This window comes from Patagioenas fasciata, chromosome 9 (genome assembly GCF_037038585.1).
Source record: "Patagioenas fasciata isolate bPatFas1 chromosome 9, bPatFas1.hap1, whole genome shotgun sequence".
NCBI classification, from domain to species: Eukaryota; Metazoa; Chordata; class Aves; order Columbiformes; family Columbidae; genus Patagioenas; species Patagioenas fasciata.
The window spans coordinates 16,032,368-16,053,669 of NC_092528.1; the positions used below are offsets into that span (position 1 = coordinate 16,032,368).

General features: G+C 37.0%; 1 protein-coding gene across 5 annotated transcripts in view; it reads left to right on the plus strand.

Moving 5' to 3' along the window:
- The window catches only part of PLS1 (plastin 1), a 44,444-nt gene that overhangs the window by 7,324 nt on the left and 15,818 nt on the right, over nt 1-21,302 (plus strand). For all 5 annotated transcript variants that reach the window (XR_011740500.1, XR_011740501.1, XM_071812525.1 and 2 more), the window contains exons 2-6: nt 13,613-13,721; nt 17,069-17,232; nt 17,963-18,092; nt 19,675-19,807; nt 20,733-20,814. Coding sequence is in view for 3 of the 5 variants with exons in the window: in XM_071812525.1 (XP_071668626.1) it covers nt 13,613-13,721; nt 17,069-17,232; nt 17,963-18,092; nt 19,675-19,807; nt 20,733-20,814 (618 nt within the window). In the remaining 2 variants the exon portion in view is untranslated. The remainder of the gene's footprint in view (nt 1-13,612; nt 13,722-17,068; nt 17,233-17,962; nt 18,093-19,674; nt 19,808-20,732; nt 20,815-21,302) is intronic.

The window sequence follows — 21,302 nt, forward strand, 5'->3', positions numbered from 1 at the left end:
TGCTTATGTTGCCAGCTCAAATTATGTTTATAAAGTTTTTTTTAATTTTCATTTCCTTTTTTTCATAAGAAAGACAGTAAAGTTTTCACCTAAGCATCAGAAACAAGTTCATATTCTTAAATGAAAACTATCTCCTAATCATTTGAGTCCTAAGGCTGAGGTTTTGAAAAATTTAATTAAAAAAAAAATGCTGAGAAATTTCTTTTTCCTCTTCAAAATGTGATTAAAAATGACAGTTGGCAACAACAACTGTAGATGTTTTCTTCTGGCCTAATTATTAAGAACTACAGTAGAAGCAAATTAATTTCATGTGTGCCCCAGATAGTCTCCTAGGCTAGTGGCTACAAACAACTCTCTATTTAGATTTAGTTACTCATATATACCAGTGTGCTCCTTTTACCCTCAGCACTTCAGCAACCAGAGCTCCTTAGGGCTGTAAACTGGCACAGGGGCAGTATTTGTGCATCTGTGGACTCAGAGCAGACTGGAGGGGTTTGAAATGCTGCCAATTGCTTTTGCCATGTACTATGGAGGACCCACCTTTTTCCTCTAGCTTGACCAATGAAAAAAGAAAAACAAAAATAACCTATGAATTTTCCATGACAGAAAATCCTGGCTTGCTTGTAGTATAGTAGCTGATCAGTCTAATCTTCTAATAATCTTTTGAACCATGTAGAGTTGAACAAGGAATTAGCAGGTGACAGGAGGCCATACTGCCATCTGATAACTAACGAAAACTGGAAAATACTATGGCAATGCACAACTAGTTGAAACTGTTTAGTAATTGAAATTAGCTGGAATATGAAGAGTATGTGCATGAAAATTAAATTGTTGAAGGCAGGAGAATGAATGTGCATTTCTATTGTTACTCTTAATCTTCACATGATTAACTTCTGGGGTGACCTCAAAACTAAGTTCATTAGTAAGAGCCTGTGGCTCTATCCTAGAGTTTTAGTTTTTGTAGCAGCCTGTGGTTTACTACTTCAGACTACCAGTGAGCTGGCATATGGAAAGATAAAGGCAGGAGTTTTCTGGAGTGTTGCAGTTGCACTGTTTTAAGTTCTCCCTCCCCCTTTGCCTCTTTGGTTCTTTTTTCACCAATAGCTTTGTTCAGAGTTTTGCTTTTTAAGTTATGTGCTAACTAAATGTTATTTTCACACTTGGAGAAGAGAAATATGGTTCATAATGTTCCAGTTAGCCTAAAAAAGAAGGTATTTTTCTGAAGTCATGAGTGCCATAGAAGGATAAATTCCTTAGCAAGGAACACTGAGTACAGTATGCCCTACCTCTCAAGCAGCACTGAGTCTGGAAGAAAGAGGCTTGGGACAAAAACTGAGAGCCTTGCAAAAGATACAGTGGAAGTATCAATGATATTGTAACAGATTAAACAAATAAAGGTGAGTACACTTTGATTGTAGTAGAAGGAATGCAAAATCCAGCGAACTCTGAAAAATTGTGAAGCATGTAATGTGAAATTGTAATTTGCTGACAGGAGCAGCAGAATTTTGTCTGTGTAATTGGTAATAATAATAATTGCTGTGCTAGAAGCTGGTAGATAGTGAAAAACTGTGCTATTTGTTATGGTTTAATGTCTCTGATTACTATTGTTTCCTTACTATGAATTAATGCATGTACTTTAATAGCATTATCACTTTTAGAAACATACTATTTAAATTGTAATTTAGAGTCAGATCAGAAGATGGTGAGTTAGTGACTTCCCCAATATCATCACTTCTCGTAATTTGACGGAGCTTTCTATAAAAATTCAAGATGATCTCAGAAGTCAGTTTGTGAAATCATGTGAGGAAAGCTTGAAAAGCTAATATGAGAATAACGTGAAGTATCTGAAAACAGAAGGCAGATGTCATCTTGTGTGAGTAATGTTAATACTCTGTGATGCTTCCTTTTATTTTAATTGGTTAGAGTATGGCATGTGATTGCCTTTTGAAGAGTTTGGGTTATGACTTTTGCTTCTGGTTAACTTTTATGTTTAGTAATTAATTATCGGTGCTATAGTTTAATAAAGAAGTACAAGAATAATTAAAGCATAACCCCAAGTTGTGAATCCTATTTGTAGATTACTAGGACACCCAGAAAGCCCCTCTGTCAGATGGGGGTCCTGGCAACACTTCTGCTGTGTGCACAATTTTTTTTTTTATCCAAATCATAGAATGTCCTGAGTTGGAAGGACCCACAAGGATCATGGAGTCCAGCTCCTGTCTCTGCACAGGACAATCCCACAGTTCACACCGTGTGTCTGAGGGTATTGTCCAGTCTCTTCTTGAATGCTGTCAGGGCTTGGGGCTGAGTGTTTCAATAAGAATTTCAGGATTTGTTTCCTAATTAAGATATATATCAGAAAATATTTCTATGGGAATTTCCTATAAAAATAATGCAGTTTTTGTTACTGTAGTTGCATGCTAACAAAAGCTGTATGCGCATAAACCTAGACAGAGGAAGAAAGACATTAAGTATCATTTGCTGGTGTGCCTTTTAACTCCCTTTTGCTCTTGTAAACTTGATATGTAATGTCAGCCTAGGCACAGAAGAATGGTTTGAGAGTGGAGTCCCTGAATGAACTTGCTTTTATGAGTGTAGCCTTTCCATTTATATTTTATTGTGGTTTTCTTTAGTGAAATGTCACTGAGAAACCAAGTTCGGACTTCAAAAAAAATTCTATTCAGAGCAGTGACTGGTAAATAAGTCAAACTGATTTTATGACAAACTGTTTCCTAGTTTCTCATCAGATTTTCTATATGTTAATGACAGACTCTTTGCGTCTGTGTTTACTTTTTAAAACTGCTATGGTGCTTTGACCTTAGCAGGCATTGGTCTTGCCATAATTTCTGGGTCTGGCACCCTGTGCTATGGTGTCTGTGATGTTGGCTCAGCTTGTATTTTTTCCTTGCTTTTGGTGGCAGCATCTGAGGCACCAGCTTCCAGTGCTAATTGGAAAGCATGATTCCTGCCAGTTCTGGCCATCCAGAGACAGTGCTTTTGCCTTATCTGTGGGTGGTGCATTCAGAAGTGATGATACATGAGCAAAGACTTTCACGTGGGCAAAGATGGTTGGTTGGTTGGTATGGGGACAAGGTCAGTAAGGCAAAGATAGCCTTGCAGAATAGGAAGAGTTGGTACTTGCAGAAGTTCTCTGGGAAGGAGGGTGTAGCACATCTGTGTATGGGGAAGTCAAGTCATGAGTCAGCATGGGACATAGGTTTCAGTATAACAAACTCATTTTTTGAGTGTATCAAATGATCCATCCAGAGGGCAAATAGTGTTACTGATGAGAGGAGATAAGAAAAGGTCATATAAAAGGAAACAGTATATTAAGTTGATTGAACTTGTTTAAGGAAACCAAAACTGGTTTCCCTTCAAGGCTCAGTCAAATGCTTCCTGGACCAGTGTAAGCATTATGGTGTTGACACTTGTAAAGAAGTTTCTTCCAAGTCACCTTAATCTGCCCTGACCCCCATCCTAACTGTTAATACCTTGCTAATTAATTTGAATACAGCTCTGAAATAATGGATTATGTGAATACAGACATTGCCATGTGTAAAATGGAAAAGCAAGATTTTTACCTCCAGAACAACATCTTTAAATGTATAATTTTTATTAAAAAACCCAACTGCATACTTTTGGATTAAAAAATGAGATGATGAGGTTCTATCAGTTCTGTTACTTTTATTATTTTGAGTTGTGGGCAGGCTTGATAATAGTGTTCTTGAGCTGAGGAAAACATGCTAATGCTTAATTTGAGTAAATTTTTTCATTGCAAATACATGTGACTGTACTTGTGAATAGAGCCAGACCTGATTGTAATTATGTGATCTATCTGAAACAGAGAGGTGAAAAATGGTCTCTCAAGTGTAAGCCACACAGCTCTCAAAAATGGGCTGCAAGGTTCATGAGTTTTGTACTAGGACTTGTGAATTTCCTTTGCGGGCGCTAGTTGTAACTGTATTAGTAAAAGATAAAAATTATTCCAGACTCTGGACAGTATGGTGGAAACTAAAGCAACAGTAAAATGATTTACATTGGGAAGATTAATACCACACCCACAAAGATCACATCTGTTGCAATGCTGATGGTTTCTACAAATGTACAATTTATAATAGGCCAGAGAAGACACTTGTTTGAGGGTTTGCTCAATGAAGGGAAGGTCTTCTGCGTGATGTTGTGTCTCCCTCATCCCACTTCTCCTGCCACTGTTTTTGCCTGTTCTTTCCTGTCCTTATGTGCCATTCATGGCATGCAGGGTTTGTTGTTTGTTTTGTGGTTTGTTGGTGTATGTTTGTTATTTGGTTTTTGGTTTTTTTTGCCAGATGGAAGAGTTTCTTATTGTAAAATCAGAATGTTGGTGGGTGTGTCTATGACTTTCCACATGTGTAGTGAACTATGGAACTGAGACCTTGAGGAACCCTTCTGTTTACACTAACGCTTACATTCCTATAGCAGCACTGAACTGTGGTAATATCTATCAGTTGCATTGTGAGACTCTAAAGGATGTTCTGTGTCTGAATGCAGAAGTAACTGATCTCCTTTTGAACAATTGTAAGGCTCAATTAGGGTGTTTCAGAGCTAAGTTGCTATAGGTTGGTGGCAAAACTTCCTGACTTCAGAAGTCACTGAGACATTTAAACTCTGTGCCTTTAGCTCTGTCCTTAAGCTGTTGGCCAGACAGTAGTAGGCTCAAACTTCTTTAAAGGGCATAACAGAATCATCCTTTTCTACTGTAGATTATAGCAACTCTATTCTTGTTTGTTCTACTTCATTTCTATGAGACCATAAGCTTATTTTATTCACAAGGAATTCTGAAAACACTTCTTAGTGGAAACAGTCTCTTATCAGTGGATAGTTGGTATGTTTATGTTAAACATTAAGTCCTTATGCACTTTGTGTTCTTTTTCCTGCTTAAATACTTATGTTGTAGAGGAATGAAACATATTTAAAATATTTGAAATTGATCGTGGAGGATGTTGAGATAACATTAAAGGTAATTAAGATTTATGGTCTGAGTGTATTAGGTTCCTACTGTGCTTTCATTTTCCATATGTGTCTGCACTGCTTGTGACAGACCTTCGATACCATGTGTGTGCTGTTGCTTAACTGTCACCAAGGCAAAGGTTGTGCATAATACAACCAAGAGCAAGTGCCACTTCAGCAGATTCACTGTATCCAAGCTTTACTTTGGATCTTTGAATTTAACCCTGTTGGAGATTCTGTAGGGAAACATTTCATTGTCCCTTAATTTGCCACTTTTTATGGCACAACTGCTCATCACTTTGTATTGTATACTTTGATTCTGTACTCCCTCATTTATGGAAAAGCTAATATTTTATATTTAAGTTACCTAAAATATGCAGATACTTCAGAATACTTAATATTGAAACTTACATCAGGTAAAATGTAAAGCCCATCTCAAAACTGGGATGATTTTGCTTCAGATGAAGGGGTTTAATTGTTTTAGCAGACAATCTGATTTTGTATTCTGAAAACCAGCGTTGTCTCTTATCAAAAGAAAATTCTTGGTTCTGTATTTCCAATACTGATTTTCCTGGTATTCTCAAGTCCTAAAGAAAAGTTACTTGTTGCATGGAAGCAGCTTTTTACATTTCTTTTTTATCTGGAAATGATGTGCTAACAGGCAGGGAGACCAGGACATGTCATATTGCAGAGATACGCAAATGTAACTTCCTTACTGTTCTGTGTTCCTTGCAAAAGTTATCTAACAACAACTAGTGTGTTACAAACGACTGTATTTATAAACATAAGAAAATGCAGTTAGAAAGCAGCAACTCATGCACACAGCTCCAAAGGGCTAGTGGATTGACTTGTGGATTGACTCAGCATCCCAGGTTCACAGAGAATGTCACTATTTCAGATTTGCTCTTGATGACATGCACATCAATACCACAGCTTGTTGTATTGAAGCAAAGGAGACAAGGAGCAGTGGCCTGTCATCTGTTGTGGAATGTGGCAGACTGGAGTTCACTCCCCTGCATTCCCTGTGGTCTTTGGAACCCAAGGGAAGGTGTCCTGGCTTTTCTTGCCTGCAAGGATCAATCACAGGGGAAATCCTTGTGTATCACCTGCTGTTCTAGACAGCAGTGTGATCAGTGCAAATGAAAAGGAAGGATTCAGCCTCAAAGAAATGTTGGCACAACAGATCCAAGAAAGAATTTTTTGAGTTTTATAGATCAGGTGACATCTGGGTTAATGTTGGATGAGCAGGCATCACTTTGCCTGTGGATATCGGGTAGACAGATTTCATATCCCTGTCCAGATAGAACACTCCCATCTCTGTGCTGGAGGCAGATGAAACTTGTTGAACTCTTAGAAAAATAATTAATTAACCAAATCAGAACAGGTTACACCTGGTCTGAGATGATCAGTTTGGGCAAATTCAGCCTGAAGTGTTGATGTAGCTGAATTGGAAGCAGATTGGGTTTGCAGAATGTTTCAGGAAAGGTACTTCAATGAACTCTGCATGCAATAGCTTTTTTTTTTTTCCCAAAATTGCTTTCCTAAAAGTGGTTCATCTGGTATAGGCAAGGTTTCCATTGATGTTTTTTATTAGGAGTGCTGAATGCAACAATACAAGGCACAGGCAGTCTGAGATCCTTTTGAATGATGCATGTGAAGGAAACTATGTGAAACTGATACTGTTGATGAATTTTCATGGCTATTCTGTGTACCTAGCAGCCGAAGGATACTGAAGGCATTTTGTTTGGGTGAAAAGGTATCTTTCTAAATTTAGCATGTATCTGCTTTGTAATAGAATTGCTCTTCATCCTGACTTAAGCCTCATGAAATTGTTCTGTGGTATAAACCACATTAAGTCAGATCAGACTCATGACCAATCCAAGAATTAGGTAGCTTAGCTTATTGTTTTACTCTTTATTCTTGAGTCACCCGTGTTTAGCTCAAAGGCATAGTGGAAAATGTTGATTTTATTATTCACCAGAGTTAGTGTACTATGTTGAATAAATTCCTGTTAATAATTAACATCAGTGTAAGTCTTCTTACCTAAGATGCATATTTCGTGGCCAAAAAATTTATCACTCTGGCTGCTTTGATAGTCCTCCTCAAGCAAAGATCAGTGCATACAGTTTTGGAAGAAGTTTGGAAAAAAATCCGTCTCAAATTGTACCTAATTCACTGTGTAATGCTGTACATAGAAGACTGAGGAAAAATCCGTGGATTATCAGTTTATATGTTGAAGCGTAACATTTACACATTGTTATCCTCTCACTTCATTAAATACTTTTGATGGTGATGAATGTATCCAGCCATGTTTATAAGGCTAGGCTGAGAAACCTACTGACTCTTTCAGGTAGTGAAGCTTCAGACTGACTGTATGGTACATAAAGAACTTTCCACTTCCTGCTTCTGTGTTAATAACTGTACCTCTTACCATAATTGTACTCTGACTCTGCTTTCAAAAATTAGCAATGTGCTTCATCAGTTGCAATATCTTTTGTATTTTTAAAAAAATATAGATACATGTCTTTATATAGCTAATTAGTTTTACCTTTCAGTGCTCTCCTGTTTTAAAGGTTTACAAGCATCCTCTTTGCTTCATTAGGAGTGGATCTGGTTTTGTATCTTCTGTCTTTGTAAGACCCAGTGCTCATCATTCTTTAGGTGTATCAGATTCTTTCTGTGTTCAGAGGACTGTTCTGCAATCAATTCTTTCACTTTAGATAACATGAAGTGTAATTCTCTCCTATTCATGTCTCCTGCAGCTTTTTCTCCAATATTGGGAAGATAAGCTATCTTTCTATAATAACAAAAATTATAAAGTTACTGAACCCTTCTGATTTTTTTTTTTTTTTTAATTGTCATGGAGGTTAACTCTCTAACTTATTGTGACAACTCTTTTATTCTCCGCTGCTGTTTTGTGACAGGCCACCAGTGAGACACCTGGAATAATTTGTCCTTTTGCATTGTTTAAAGTATTGGTTTAGATGGTCCCTAATCATCTTTATTCTTGGAGGTCAAGTGTAACCTTGGCATAAGTAAAAAGGTCTTTCAATGTAAGCCGGGGGGTGGGGGGACCAAAAAAAACCCACCCCAAAACCCACAAAAACACGCACAAACAAAAACAAACGAGTATATGTGTATTTTCTGTTGCTCTAAATTTTTATAATGTGCAAGTAGTTTCACTGATGTTTAATTAGCATTTCCCCAGTTAAAATACAGCAGCATTTTTCTTTTCTCTCCTTACTGACTAAAGGGAACATCTGATGCATATCTTGGTTTAAAGTTCCTTTTGTATGTTTTATAATTTTATAATGCATTCTTTTCTCACTGAGACAGGGCAGAACTTCTAGTTTAATCTGGCAAGAGCTTAAAAGAGACTAATGGTGCATGAAAGCAACCCTGTTTCACCACATTGGCTTAAAGAATCCCAGATGAACAGTTCAACACTACAGCTTGAACAGGGGTTTGCGGGAGCTTTTGTGCATTAAAATCTATACCAGTTTGATTCAAAGCCCAATAAAAGAAGCAGAATTTTAATGTTTTGTAATACTAATAACCAGCTGATGATTGACATGGAAGTAGTAATTCTTCTGCACACCTGTATTTGCAAATTATGCTAGCTTGGCTGTCATTGGAAACAACAGATTTAAGGATGATGTAGCAACGGAGTGGTATTTGCACCAGACAGAGGAGGTGTGTCCCTAGAGCTGCACAAAAAGAACAGCAACAAAAGAAAACAAGCTCTTGAGTCAGCATTTGTCATGTGCATTGTCATTGCAGAAGCAGCTGCACATGGAAACAAGGCAATAGAATTTGAAATGAAGAGCTGGAAAATAAATTGCCTGCAGGGATGGAGGAAACTATTGGGCCTGATTGGCAATTAACTGCTCTGCCTTTTCTGACAGCTTTGATAATCGGTGAAAAAAGTGGCAGGAGCTGCCATTTGGGCTGCTCACTTCATCCTGTGTGGTTGCTCAGGCACAGATACTCCTCTGCACATGAAGAAATACCACGATGGTATCAACACTAGTTTGTGTCTGTATTCATGTTGGATGTGGAGTGTTTCCAGGAGACCCCAGTGAATTGTCTTAAGACACAAAAAGCTTTCCAGGTATAAAAGGCAGACTAGGGAGAGATTAATATTGTCAGTTCATGTTAAGGTGAGGTGAGGACTTAAAAGAGAATCGAGGGCACTTTCTCAGGATAAAAACTGTGTTTGTACCTACCCTGTCCTGGGGCAGCAGGAGATGGTTTAGTGTAAGCATAGGCTACAGAAAATCCAAGTGTCAAATGAACACTACTGGAGTCCAGAGAAGTGTGTTCTCTGTAATCAAATATATGATTATTCAGCAGGTAGTCATAGTTCCAGCAGAGGTCTACCTTTGGAGGCTTAATGTTAAATCTTGTCAGAATTGCGTACGGACTGAGTCATCTTGGGTGGTGCAAGGCATTTATTAGCTTAGATAGAAGGTCCCTGTTTCCATATTGAAATTGTCTGAAATGTCTGAGTAGTTTAGGTGTCTCTGATTGCTCAAACTAGATGGCTCATGAATGCCAGAACCATGATTGCAGCAATTCTGCCATTTAATTGACCAGCTAATTTACCCTGTAATTATATAATAGGGTGTTTAAGATTGTGTCTTTAGAGCAGATGTATTTGCTTTATTTATCTGCTTCATTCAAGAACAGGTGTTTCTACTGTGTTGCTAAAATAATCAGTGCCTTTGGAAATCAAAGATTGGTATTTTCTCAAATAGAATATGATGGAAAATCTAAAATATGAACCATAAAAGGGGAGGTGTGAAACTAATTGCATTGGCTTATGGTAATGGTAAATAGTTAAAAATGTTAACAGTATGACAGGAGTGGTGTTGTCTTTTGCATCTGTGTGCCTACATATTTCACTTGTGCTCTGGCATGTTGGGTTTTTTTTACTGTTCTTGTATTTCAGAGGATTGTCTTCTGGCTTTTTATTGTTTTGCTTTGTTATTTTTGTTTTGGGGTTTTGTTTGTTTTGTTGCAGGATCAGAGTCCTTTAAATTTCCTTAGTAATTGGGATTTAAATGTTTATTTTTTTCCCCCAATTTTTCCACAGTTCATGATTTCGTTATTTGCAATTGTCACATCAGGCTTCCATTCAAAGTACTTGTACTTCCAGAAACATCTGTAAGGTCATTTTTTTTTTTTTCTGAATATGTATTCCAAATACTTGTTTTGTTTTGTTGTGGGTTTTTTTTTTCCTTTTGAGTATGGAGACTGGTAGATGCTGCTAGTAAGCTTAGCAAAATGGATGAGTAGGATTTTAGTACTTAAATAAGATCTAGTGACATGAAGGAAAAAGACTTAACTTGCCACCCACACTCAAGGCCACATCCTGCGTGACCCACAGGAGCAGTCCCAGTGAAGACACTGAAAATACTTGCCTAGGTAAAATAGACAAGCTCTCATTAAAATAACCCACTCTTTAAGAACTCTTTTTATGTAGCATCATGGAAGAGAAGTAAACTACTGCTTTAAAAGAAGCAGAAACATTTGCTGAGATGAGTCAGTTACATAACGCACATGACTTGGTTTTTCTTGCTCTTACACAGCAGTGTCAGTGGAGATAAATAAATGCTTACGCTGCAGATAGGGCCCAAATAAATATTTTTGCTTTTGTACTTTGAGACAATAGTCAGATATACCTGTGACAAGAATTTTATTGTATTTTCTTGAGTGGTCTGGCAATACAGTTGCTATCTTAGAAGATTTTACCACATCTCATGTTATTTGTTTTCCTTAAAACCCTGACCCCCAGTTGAAGTTTGTTACATGGGAATCTTAACTTCCAAGTCATTTTCTTTTTGAAGGGGATATCTAACTCTGGTTTCTGATAAGCACAAACTTCAAAACATAAACCACAGAGATTAAAAAAAAGTGTAAAAATGTTACTTAAACAAAGCACCTATTAGTTCAAATACTATAAAATACCATGACTGTCTTTTATCAAAAAGTAGTGTTTTGAAAAAAGTTGGTAGCTACTCATTGCTAACTTCTGAGCACTGCTTGTGTCACTATACATACAGGTTTAGCCACATATAGGGTACCTCATTCAGGATTTCTTTTAACTATAGACACCTTCCCAGCATTTTCTGCAGAGAAATGTTTTTCATTACAAATACATAAAGAATTCTTAATGAGTATGTCATAATATGGGATATTCTATTCCAAAGAGACTTCTTTTACCAGCAGTAAAAACAGCAGCAAAAAGATTCTCATTGCCTCTTGTATTAGAAAATCGAAGCTAAGAATTTAATTTGCATTTATGAAAATGCTCTTGAGGGAGTCAAAACCATCCTATTGCAGAGTGTCTAGCGATCTGAATATGTGCATAGAGTTAAGAAAGATCCCTAAAAAGCTGAGTTTGTCATTGAATAACTCTTATTTATCTAGAATATGAATATAAATGACAAAGTATGTAATTCTGGGTTCAGCAAAAGGCAAAATAATATGAGGAGGAATGCCATAATACATAGCTTTGGATTGGTAGGTTTGAATAAAATTAGGTCTTAGTATCCTGGTCCAGTTCTGATTTCTGGCTACCTGAATCTCCATCCAGTGACATGCTCTCCAACATAGTATCCAAGTATGTTGAATAACTGTATTTCTTAACAATTTAATGTTTTCCCTGCTTTCTGTAGCCACACAAGACAAACAGGCTGACCCTGTACTCTTTGCTCTCTGAGCAAGGGAGGGCAACCCGGGAACACCATGCAAACCAACAGCTTGTGCGAGGCTTCTCGTTTGGTCTCGTTTCATAGGTAGGCAGGGAGAGCCAGTTTGTGATACACAAATGTTCTGTTCTACCCAGTTGCAGAATATATCGGGTTTTGACACCGCTAATACAGATGTGTGGTATCTTAGAGAAATAATGCACAGCAGTGATGTCGCTGGTTATATTTCTGAAATCAGGAGACACTTAACATAGTGAGGCAATGTTATGCGTTTGTGGCTGACCACAGCTGATTCGTTTTGTATTAAAGCTGTTTTCACAGTAGAGTGGATACCAATCATATCAGCAGTATTGTGGGCACTCCTGAGGAAACCTCCAGGAACTCTGTCAGACTTGCTGGCACGATCCCCCAGCGAACCACAGCTGCCGTGCTGCCCTGCTGCCCCTTCTCACATGTGCTGGTGCCCTGTGCGATTGCTTCATTTCTATTTTTTCATTGTCAGATTGGCATGGATTGAAAGAAAACTGACACAGCGAGAATGGCGAAAAAATTATTTGGGAGCAGAAATAGAGATTGATAATGTTTAACTTCTTTAATTCTGAACCAAATTCTGATTCCATTATTACAGTCTTACAGCAGAACTCCCAGGGATCCTGTTGTTGCTGGCGTTGTACAGCCACCTGGTTCTGAGGCAGTCCTTGCACAGGGAAAGATGGTAACCTAATTGGTCAGAACACACAGAGGTACAGCCTTGCCCAAGGGCACTCAGCAGGTCCATGGTAAAACCAACTGTCAAAATCAGATTTCTCCTTCCAGTGTGTAGTCCAGTGGGTAATAGTACAGTTCTGTCGATTAGGCATGATTTTGGGAGAGAAGCAACTGCATATAGCAGATCCAAATATAATTATTATGAGCAAATAATAACCTGGCCAGTTCAGGAATATTTTTCTTGCTCTAAAGCAAAACCACTAAACTAGAGGGGAAAACATATACACGTACAGGACAACTTTGATGAAAATACTTATGTAAGGTGGATTTTTGCCACCTTGGCTTAAAAGCAAAGACAACACTTCTACTTTCTGGTAGGCACAGCAGCACCTGTAGCACATCATGCTCTTTACAACCCAGTGCACCGATGGCATGTACACAGAGAATGGCAAATGCAGATATAAACTTGTGTGTTGAGACAATTGTGTGCAACTTACGTACAAACTTGCGCTTACTAACAAGGGTCTTGTGAAGGTGCCTTCTGTTTTGTAGGTTTTTTTTATTTTGTGGAGGTGGGTAGAGAAAGTAGATTCACATTGAGACTCCAATCTCTGTGCTCAGTAAAACACTTTATTCAGCTCTTTGCCAGTGTTGTGAGACAACAGGCTTGTCAGAAGGGTGAAGGAAAGGGTAATGTGCAGCAGCTCTGGAATGGCTCATCAGTGTTCACCCATCTGTAAGCAGGTGGTTGAAAGTGTCCCACTGAGTTTTACTACTGTGCAAATGTTGGGGCGCTCAGTGCTTTTTCAGGACTAGATTTAGCACTAAACACTGATTGGCAATAATACTGCATCGCACTTAGAAAACAATTTTTCCAAAAAACGTTCATTGAAATGTAAGGCTATCATTTTAATGTTGGAAAACTGCTCAAGCAATAGAGGTAGGTTGTTGTTGGGTGGTGCTTATTCTGTGCAAATGAAAGCATCATGTGTATGAAAACAGGTGCTGCTATTGTGAATTCTCAGTCACTATTACAGTGAAAAGAATTGGTAGGTGTGTGTACTTTAAAGTGTTGTTTACAATGTTTTAAGTGTGCCAGACCTGGAAATGTCATTCAGGTCTCATACCTTGTATTGAAAAGATCAGTAACTTTTTTTGGCATGTGTTTGGAATTAAAGCTTTATAAATTTCCTTTTTATTATTAGGTACCAGCAACTGAGGACGACACTTCTTGCTGTCCAAAGATGGAAAACAACATAACTACTATTTCTCGTGAAGAGCTTGATGAACTAAGAGAAGCATTCGGTAAAATAGGTATGCTTTAAATAAGGATGCCATTAACATTACAAAGCCATGTAGGATTTGTGGAAGAAATCTTTATGGATCACTTTGGCTTGATATGGCCATATTTTCCTTCTATGTTGCCAGTAATACCTAAGAAAATAAGCATGTTTACATAACCCTCCCTTGTTTTCACTGAAACTATGTGTGTTTGTTCACTTATTTCAACTTCAGCAATGATAACAGATACATTTTTCTTGCTCTCCAGTTGCATTATTTTTGCCATTATATATGAAACATGATATGTCTCAAAATTCATTTTTTGAACTCCTTAAATCTGAAAAAAATTGATTAAATTTCAATTGTTTACTGTATTTTCGTGTTAGATGGCTGACACTTCAGTTTTGCTATACTTTCATGCTTTGGTGAACTAGTATTTTATCTTTTCATCTATTGGATCAGATTTTGCATTTTAAGTAAGCTAAACTTGGAGATTTTCTTTTGAGCTTGCTTTGGTAGCTAGCAGATGTTAATAAATAACTGTACAGTTTTGTATGCTTGACAGGATGTTTGCAGATTAATTGGAGAGTAAACAGAAAGTGAAAAATTATGTAGCAACTAACCCTTATTTCCAGATTGCAATACTGTCATAAATGTTAAAGTTCACATCTGCTTTATTTCTTGTTTGTTGCGGTTCTGAGGGGGTAATTTGTAACTGTGCAGCTCAGCAAATCAAACATATTTGTAATCATTCATCATGGGGGAACAGGGTCATTTTAGGCAAGTCATCTTAAATATTAGGGGTCGCCAGCTTGGTAAAGAGGCTGTTGGGAAGCAGTATGTTAGATATCTGTAAGACCATGAGTAGTACGGAAATGGTGAAGAGGGAATTACTCAGTTTCTGTCAATACAGGTATCAGGTGACGTGCAGTTGAGAGTCAGCTTAATATAAAAGAAGTAACTTTTATTCATTGACAAATAATAGAACCATGAATCCGTTAACTTGGGATGTTGTTGACACCTGAAATGGGTGGAAGTTGCTAAAGAAGTAGGATACATCTATGGAAGGTATTTCATGAGTTGCTACTAAACCACCATCTTGATGCAGTCTGTACCTCAAGGTATCTGCAGAAGCTGCAAAGACAGACCAAAGAGCATTGTATACATGTCTCAACCTCTGTTGGGAGGTGTTAGGGTAGGTAGATACTCCCTTGTGTTGTCTGACAGCTTTTCTGTTTGTTTGGTTTTCACCTTCTGCATTCCTCCTTTATTCTCCCTTTCCTTCCTGCGTGTTTTCACACTTCTTCTCCAAAAATTGTCTGTACTGCTTCTACTCACTGAGAAGCATTTTCTTCCTCACTGGATTATGCTTTCTGTAAAAAAAACATTACTAATGTGTTTATGGATAAATTGCTTGCAGCTATATTGGTAAACTGAGAGAAATGGCATGTATTTAACTCTCTGCTTGTCATAATGGAAACTTACCCTCAGTGAAAGATGAGCCTAGAGAAATAAAATAGCTGGTAATCTGAGTGAGCTCCTCAGCAGGTCCTCTGCTTTCTAGACCATCCTTGTTATTATGTGTGTTGTTACATGTCTGCAGACCAGACAGTGGACAGATTAATAACATATGCAGATGTAAAGCTTGTCTGTGTAGTGATTTGTGAATTGTTAATAGTATCAAAAATGTAAAGAGATGTATATTTTTTTTTTTAACAAGTGTTTTTAGCTTTTCATCAGCAGTGAAATGAGGCCTTCTAATGAAACTGTACAGAAGCTACGTAGTGTCGTATGGATTACAGGGAAATTACTGTGTAGCAATCAATTACGGCTAGAGATGAAAGCATGTGTCTCTGCTTGCCCGTCATTAATGTGATGTTTATTCATCCACTCTGGTATTAGTGGCTGAGTTCTGACAACAGAGACAATATGAAGAGAAGTCTTTTAACTAGTAAACAAACAAAAAGCAAAAATTACAACAACAACAACAAAAAAAGGTGGGGGCACCTTGACAAGTCAGAAAAGTGGCCACATCATCTCACTTCTGCGTCATTGTGTTACTTGTGGCATTCTCTTAAGATATACTTATCTTAGATGCATAATTTGTAGAACTGGTAAAATACTATTTCTATTTTTCAAGAGCTTTAATGTGATCATGAAAGAGATTAAAAATTCTTGTCAAACATGGAGATATTAGCATTAAATGTATAAAATGGTGGGTATTATATCCAGCAGTAGCTATGCTGGAAATGATTTCTTGCATTTGATTGAACTTCATCTATATGGTGTATAGACTATAGCTTTTCTGCTTTTCAAAGTACTTCTTTCCATTGTATAGACATTATGCTACAGCTAAGACTATTTTAATGGACGTTTTCAAATTCTGACAGATGTGACATATATATGGAAATACACATGGATATTAACTATTCCTATTTTTTTGTATCTATTTATGCATTATGTTGGATAAAAACATACTATAGGTTTGTAAAATGTTGCTTTATTATACTAAGACGGGAAGTCAAGACAGATTTCTGCACACGGATTAACCCAAGGTGGAAGTACAAAGGGTATTTTTATCATTTCTTCTGTGTTGCTGCATTATTCATCACGAGTAACACAAATTATACTGCATTTTTCTTTATTTTTACATGATATAGCCATTGATTTCTTTCCACCATTGTGGAGTTATACCATACCTCTTTGTATGCTGCACATGCACATTCCTGACATGTGGTCTTAGGAGCCAAGTGTCAGTGAAGATGACAGTGCAAATTGCTCCCAACAGAGCTAGTTAACAGATTAAGGAAAGGCACCTTTAATAAACAGATGCAGATCACCCTGGGTTTATTCTTGACAGGTAAGCCTAACCACTTCAACAGTTTTGAAGAACAGAAAGTGTCTTTTAGATATTAGGATAAGAAACAGAATGCAGAGTTCTTGTGTAAGCAGTTTTCCTTGCATAAGTGTACTCTCCTAATGGCAAGTTGCATCACATTTGAGTTTACTGATTGCAAATGGTGTAATATCAACAAAAGGAATATAATAATTGATCTCCCTTTCACCAGAATGTTTGTAGAGAGTTTTATTAGGAGTCTTAAATAAAGCTTAATCTTTGCTATTTAGAAATTTGCCGTCTTATTATTCTGTGCTTTGGGATTATAAGAGAGTTCCTGAGCAAATGCATAATAAGATGGCACAACTCCTAGCCAGTTGTGCCTCTAATCTACAAATATTCCTTCATGTATACTTATCTATGGCATAAGAAGAAATACTCATCTCCTAGAACTGTATTTCTCACACTTTATGTATTCCCAACAGTTACTGTACTTGGGGTTCTTTACATAAGTATAAAAGCAACTTGTGTTTTAATTTTACAGATATTGACAACAGTGGGTATGTGAGTGATTATGAGCTTCAAGACCTGTTTAAAGAAGCAAGTCTGCCCTTGCCTGGTTACAAGGTCCGAGAGATTGTAGAGAAAATCATTGCAGTGACAGATAGCAATAAGGATGGGAGAATCAACTTTGAAGAATTTGTCTCAGTAAGATGTTCCCTTTGGATGGTTCTCTGTTGTCTGATATCTGTTGAGACTATGATAGAAAACTGAATAAAGTGGTACAACTAAGTACTATTTTGATAGAAATAACCAATGTTTTGGGAATAGGAAAGTTTTCCGTGACAATTTACAATATCCTATATAATTATTTTCCAGCCTTTGTATTTCACTCTCCCATTTAAATAGTTGCATCCAGGTATTGAACTATATCTGTTACTTATGTCATTGTCCATCTTGAGACCTCTACAGTATTTGGGCAAATTTAAGACATACCAGTATATTCAATATGGTTTGCATATGATGAAGTGGGAGAACTATGCTATATAGTCATTGAAAATGTGTCTGTCTTTAATTGTTTTCTTTAGTTAACCTAAGTATCTGTGGGAAAATTGTGTAGATTGTTGAATATCTGCTTTTTTAGGTGGTATGGTTTAATAAAGGTAGCACTTGAGCACTGGGAAATAACATATTAGATATCCAGTATGCAAGTTTCATGAAGGGATTTAAACTGATTTTACCCATACAGTTTGGTGGTTTTATGTTGTGGATTTTTTGGGGTTTGTTTTGTTTAGTTTAGAACAGAAGCCAATGGAAATGCCTGAGAGAGGCAGTCAGATTAAAAACTGACTCTGGGGTATATACATGGGTTAACACTTAGCTATTTGAAGGTATTATCAATCACAAAATGCTTTCTTTTTTTTTTTAATTATTCCAGATAATTCAGGAATTGAAAAGTAAAGATGTTAGTAAATCTTTCCGAAAATCAATAAACAAAAAGCAAGGTATTACAGCAATTGGAGGAACATCAGCAATATCTAGTGAGGGGACCCAGCACTCTTATTCAGGTGAGAAATAATTAAACATGAGCAATTTTGCATGGAGGAACACTCTTTAAATTTGCACTGCAGACAAAGAAGGAAAACAACTGGAAAACATTGCTGTTGAAAGCAAATTAACATGGAGAAAGCATGTGGAGATGGACAAGAGAAGTGTGGGTGGTAGTTTATTAAAATGTGGGCTGTTCAGCTGTTGGTAGTTTCATGCTGCAGTCAGAGGTAATTTAGACATCTTTGCGAGGCCAGAAAGTGAAAACAAGCACTGGCAGCATATGCGGGTGGGAAATAAATGATCTCTTTGGTGTACTTCTAGTAATGCTAGTCAAGTTCTTGGCTTCGTTACATACTGATCTACTCTTATTCCTTATGCAAGAAGAAATGGGTAGAAAGTCCTCCTCAGCTGTCTCTGTGCCATTACGGAATTGTTCACTCCTATACGATTTTTGCATAGTCTATCTCCTACTTGAGAAACTTCTTTTAACATTTGATCTGGTTTTTTTTCTTCTACCTCCCCTTGCTGCTTGTCATTTTTCAATTGTGCCTAAATTGCATTGTGGCTCATGGTTAGAGTGTTAACCACCTTCCAGGATTCTATTGCAATAAGCAATATTGCAACTTATTTTATTGACTCAAGTCTAGTGTGGTTCCAGAGGAGTGTTAAGATGAGGAAGATTCACTTCAGTTAGCTGAAGGCAGTGATAACCTCTCTCTGAGAATTATCCTCATAGCACCAGCTGCATTCAGTGTATCTCCAAAGCAGGGGATTTATTCTGTCTCAAAGGCTGCCTGTAGGGGGGGACACTATCGCAGGTAATTGTTCAGACTCCCTTTCATTTCTGGGGGAGAGAAACTGACCCTGTTAGAGTGCAACTCATCTGATCTGGCCCCATCAGCCATCCAGTTTATGATGAGCTGAAGCGTGCACTAGAATTTCGTGTTTCTTCCCACTCATGATGACAGAAGTGTAATGAGTCAAGTGTAGATAACTGTCTTGTATGCCTCTTGAGGTGAGATGGTTTTCACCTGGATACTGATACTCAATTGACCGTTGTCCCAATGAGCATTCTTAGATACACAGTAATAAATTCTGCACTAAATGTGAAAGGGAATTTACGACTGAAGTGCTAAATTTTTAAAGTTTCTCAAAGTGAAATACAGCACAGTAACTCAGATGATAGTCTCAAAAACACTGCCGGTCTCTGAAGTCCTAGTAGAGGGCAGAATGAAATGCTGCATTTTAAACCAGTGGTGTATAGACTGAGATGTTGCGTATTTCAGATCACAAATTTCCCTCTTTTCATTGTAATTGCTGAGAAACTGAATTCGAAGTCCTCTATTATGACCCATTATGTCGCTATGATTTTTATGTTGTCCTTCAGAAAATCACCAGGTGTTTAGAGGGTACACAAGGGGAAAGATCCATCTGTACTTGCCTTTTTTTTGCATGCTTTCCCACTGGTTTGATTCTTTTCATAACTGGCCCCTGTGAAACTAAGGGTTTTGTTGCAGAGGAACCTCTTTGACCCAAGTCTGGTGTTTGGTAGTATGCGTTTGTGGAAATGGCAATAGATTAATGCTGTTTTTATTTCAGAGGAAGAAAAAGTTGCTTTTGTTAATTGGATAAATAAAGCTCTACAAGATGACCCAGACTGTAAGCACCTCCTACCTATGAACCCATCAGATGCCAGTCTTTTTAAATCCCTTGCAGATGGCATCCTTCTTTGGTGAGTCCAGGACTGGGAGAAAGAAAAGAAATTAATCTCAAAGGTTAAATGCTGATCACAGTGACATGAATTGGAAAACTTCTGATAAGTTTTAACATCAGGACTCGACTCTTAAATATTTCAACCAATGTGTAAGATGAGGAAAACCTGTTTGCCCACAGAAATGTTATTTTTAGTAATTTTTTCATGTGACTCTGTGCATATATTACAGAAGTGGGTTTCTACTTCACATCCATAATTACACATGTCAGATATGTGCAGGCTGTTTATAAAGGAGGTAATTGCACAGTTCATATATTCACTCACTGAGATAATTAGTAATCTTCTCTATTTCAAATATATTATTTTTAAAAGTTACTAAATGTAGTTACTAAACCACAGGATGGGAGGAACAGAAATCTGAACGAAGTCTATGGCAAAACAGAGAGCATATAGTGGCTCCTTTAAATGTAGTCTGCTGTAACTCTCTAGTTAGACTAATAGTACTTGTTCATACACCATGGTAACAAGGGATTAGTTTATCAGTGTTGATGTGAATTAGTCTTTGAGATCCTTGTACATGCTAGATACTACAGAAATGCAGTGCAGAAATATATTGGTTATACTATTAAGGTTTTCACTAGAAAGTGTCTTTAGTTTACAGTTTTAATCTTCTCAAGAAACTTTGACTGCACAGACATGCTCATAACTTAAATATAAAACCCAGTTGCTCAAACTTCTTATAATTAGATATTATCTGGAGGTTTCTGAATGAATCTGCAATTATTTAACAGGGAGAGGATATTTAGAGGATGAGGTGTTTTTGTGTGGTTGTATTTTTTTTTAATCTTGTCAGAAATATTTACAGCTATTTTAAAGTGTTAGAAGCTTATAATAATATATTTCCTGAGAAATGAAAGAATAATCTCTGACTTTTTTCCTTTAGCAAAATGATCAACTTTTCACAACCAGATACAATTGATGAAAGGGCCATTAATAAGAAGAAACTCACTCCTTTCACTATTTCTGTAAGTACTGCACAGATAGGAACTTGCCACAAATGGAAAAGTAAAATATTTTTCTATTGCTTTGTTTTAATGACAGTTCTCCTGGTGGAGAAAAAAAAAAAAGTCCTATGTATTAAAAAATGTCAAAGCTTGAAATTGTATTTTTCTAATAAACTCTGCCAAATTCTCTTGTTTCTTAGATGATGTACAGGAAAAACTTGTATTTTTCATGCTTTCCTTAGTTCTTTCCCTGTTCACTATTTTCACTTTGCTTTACCAAGTATCTGAAGAAAATTATTTTACACTTCTGAATGGATGGTCAGGTCACATTTTAGCAATGCTGAAAGTATCTGTATGGATGTATACTGTATGATAGGATGATGTATTTTTAGTAGTGAAGAGTGGCTTGAATAGAAGATGAGAAGCTCTATTTTTAATTGTGTATGAAGTACTGAAAATATCTGAGAGAAAACATTTTTAAGACCTTAGTTTGAGTATATGAAAACAGG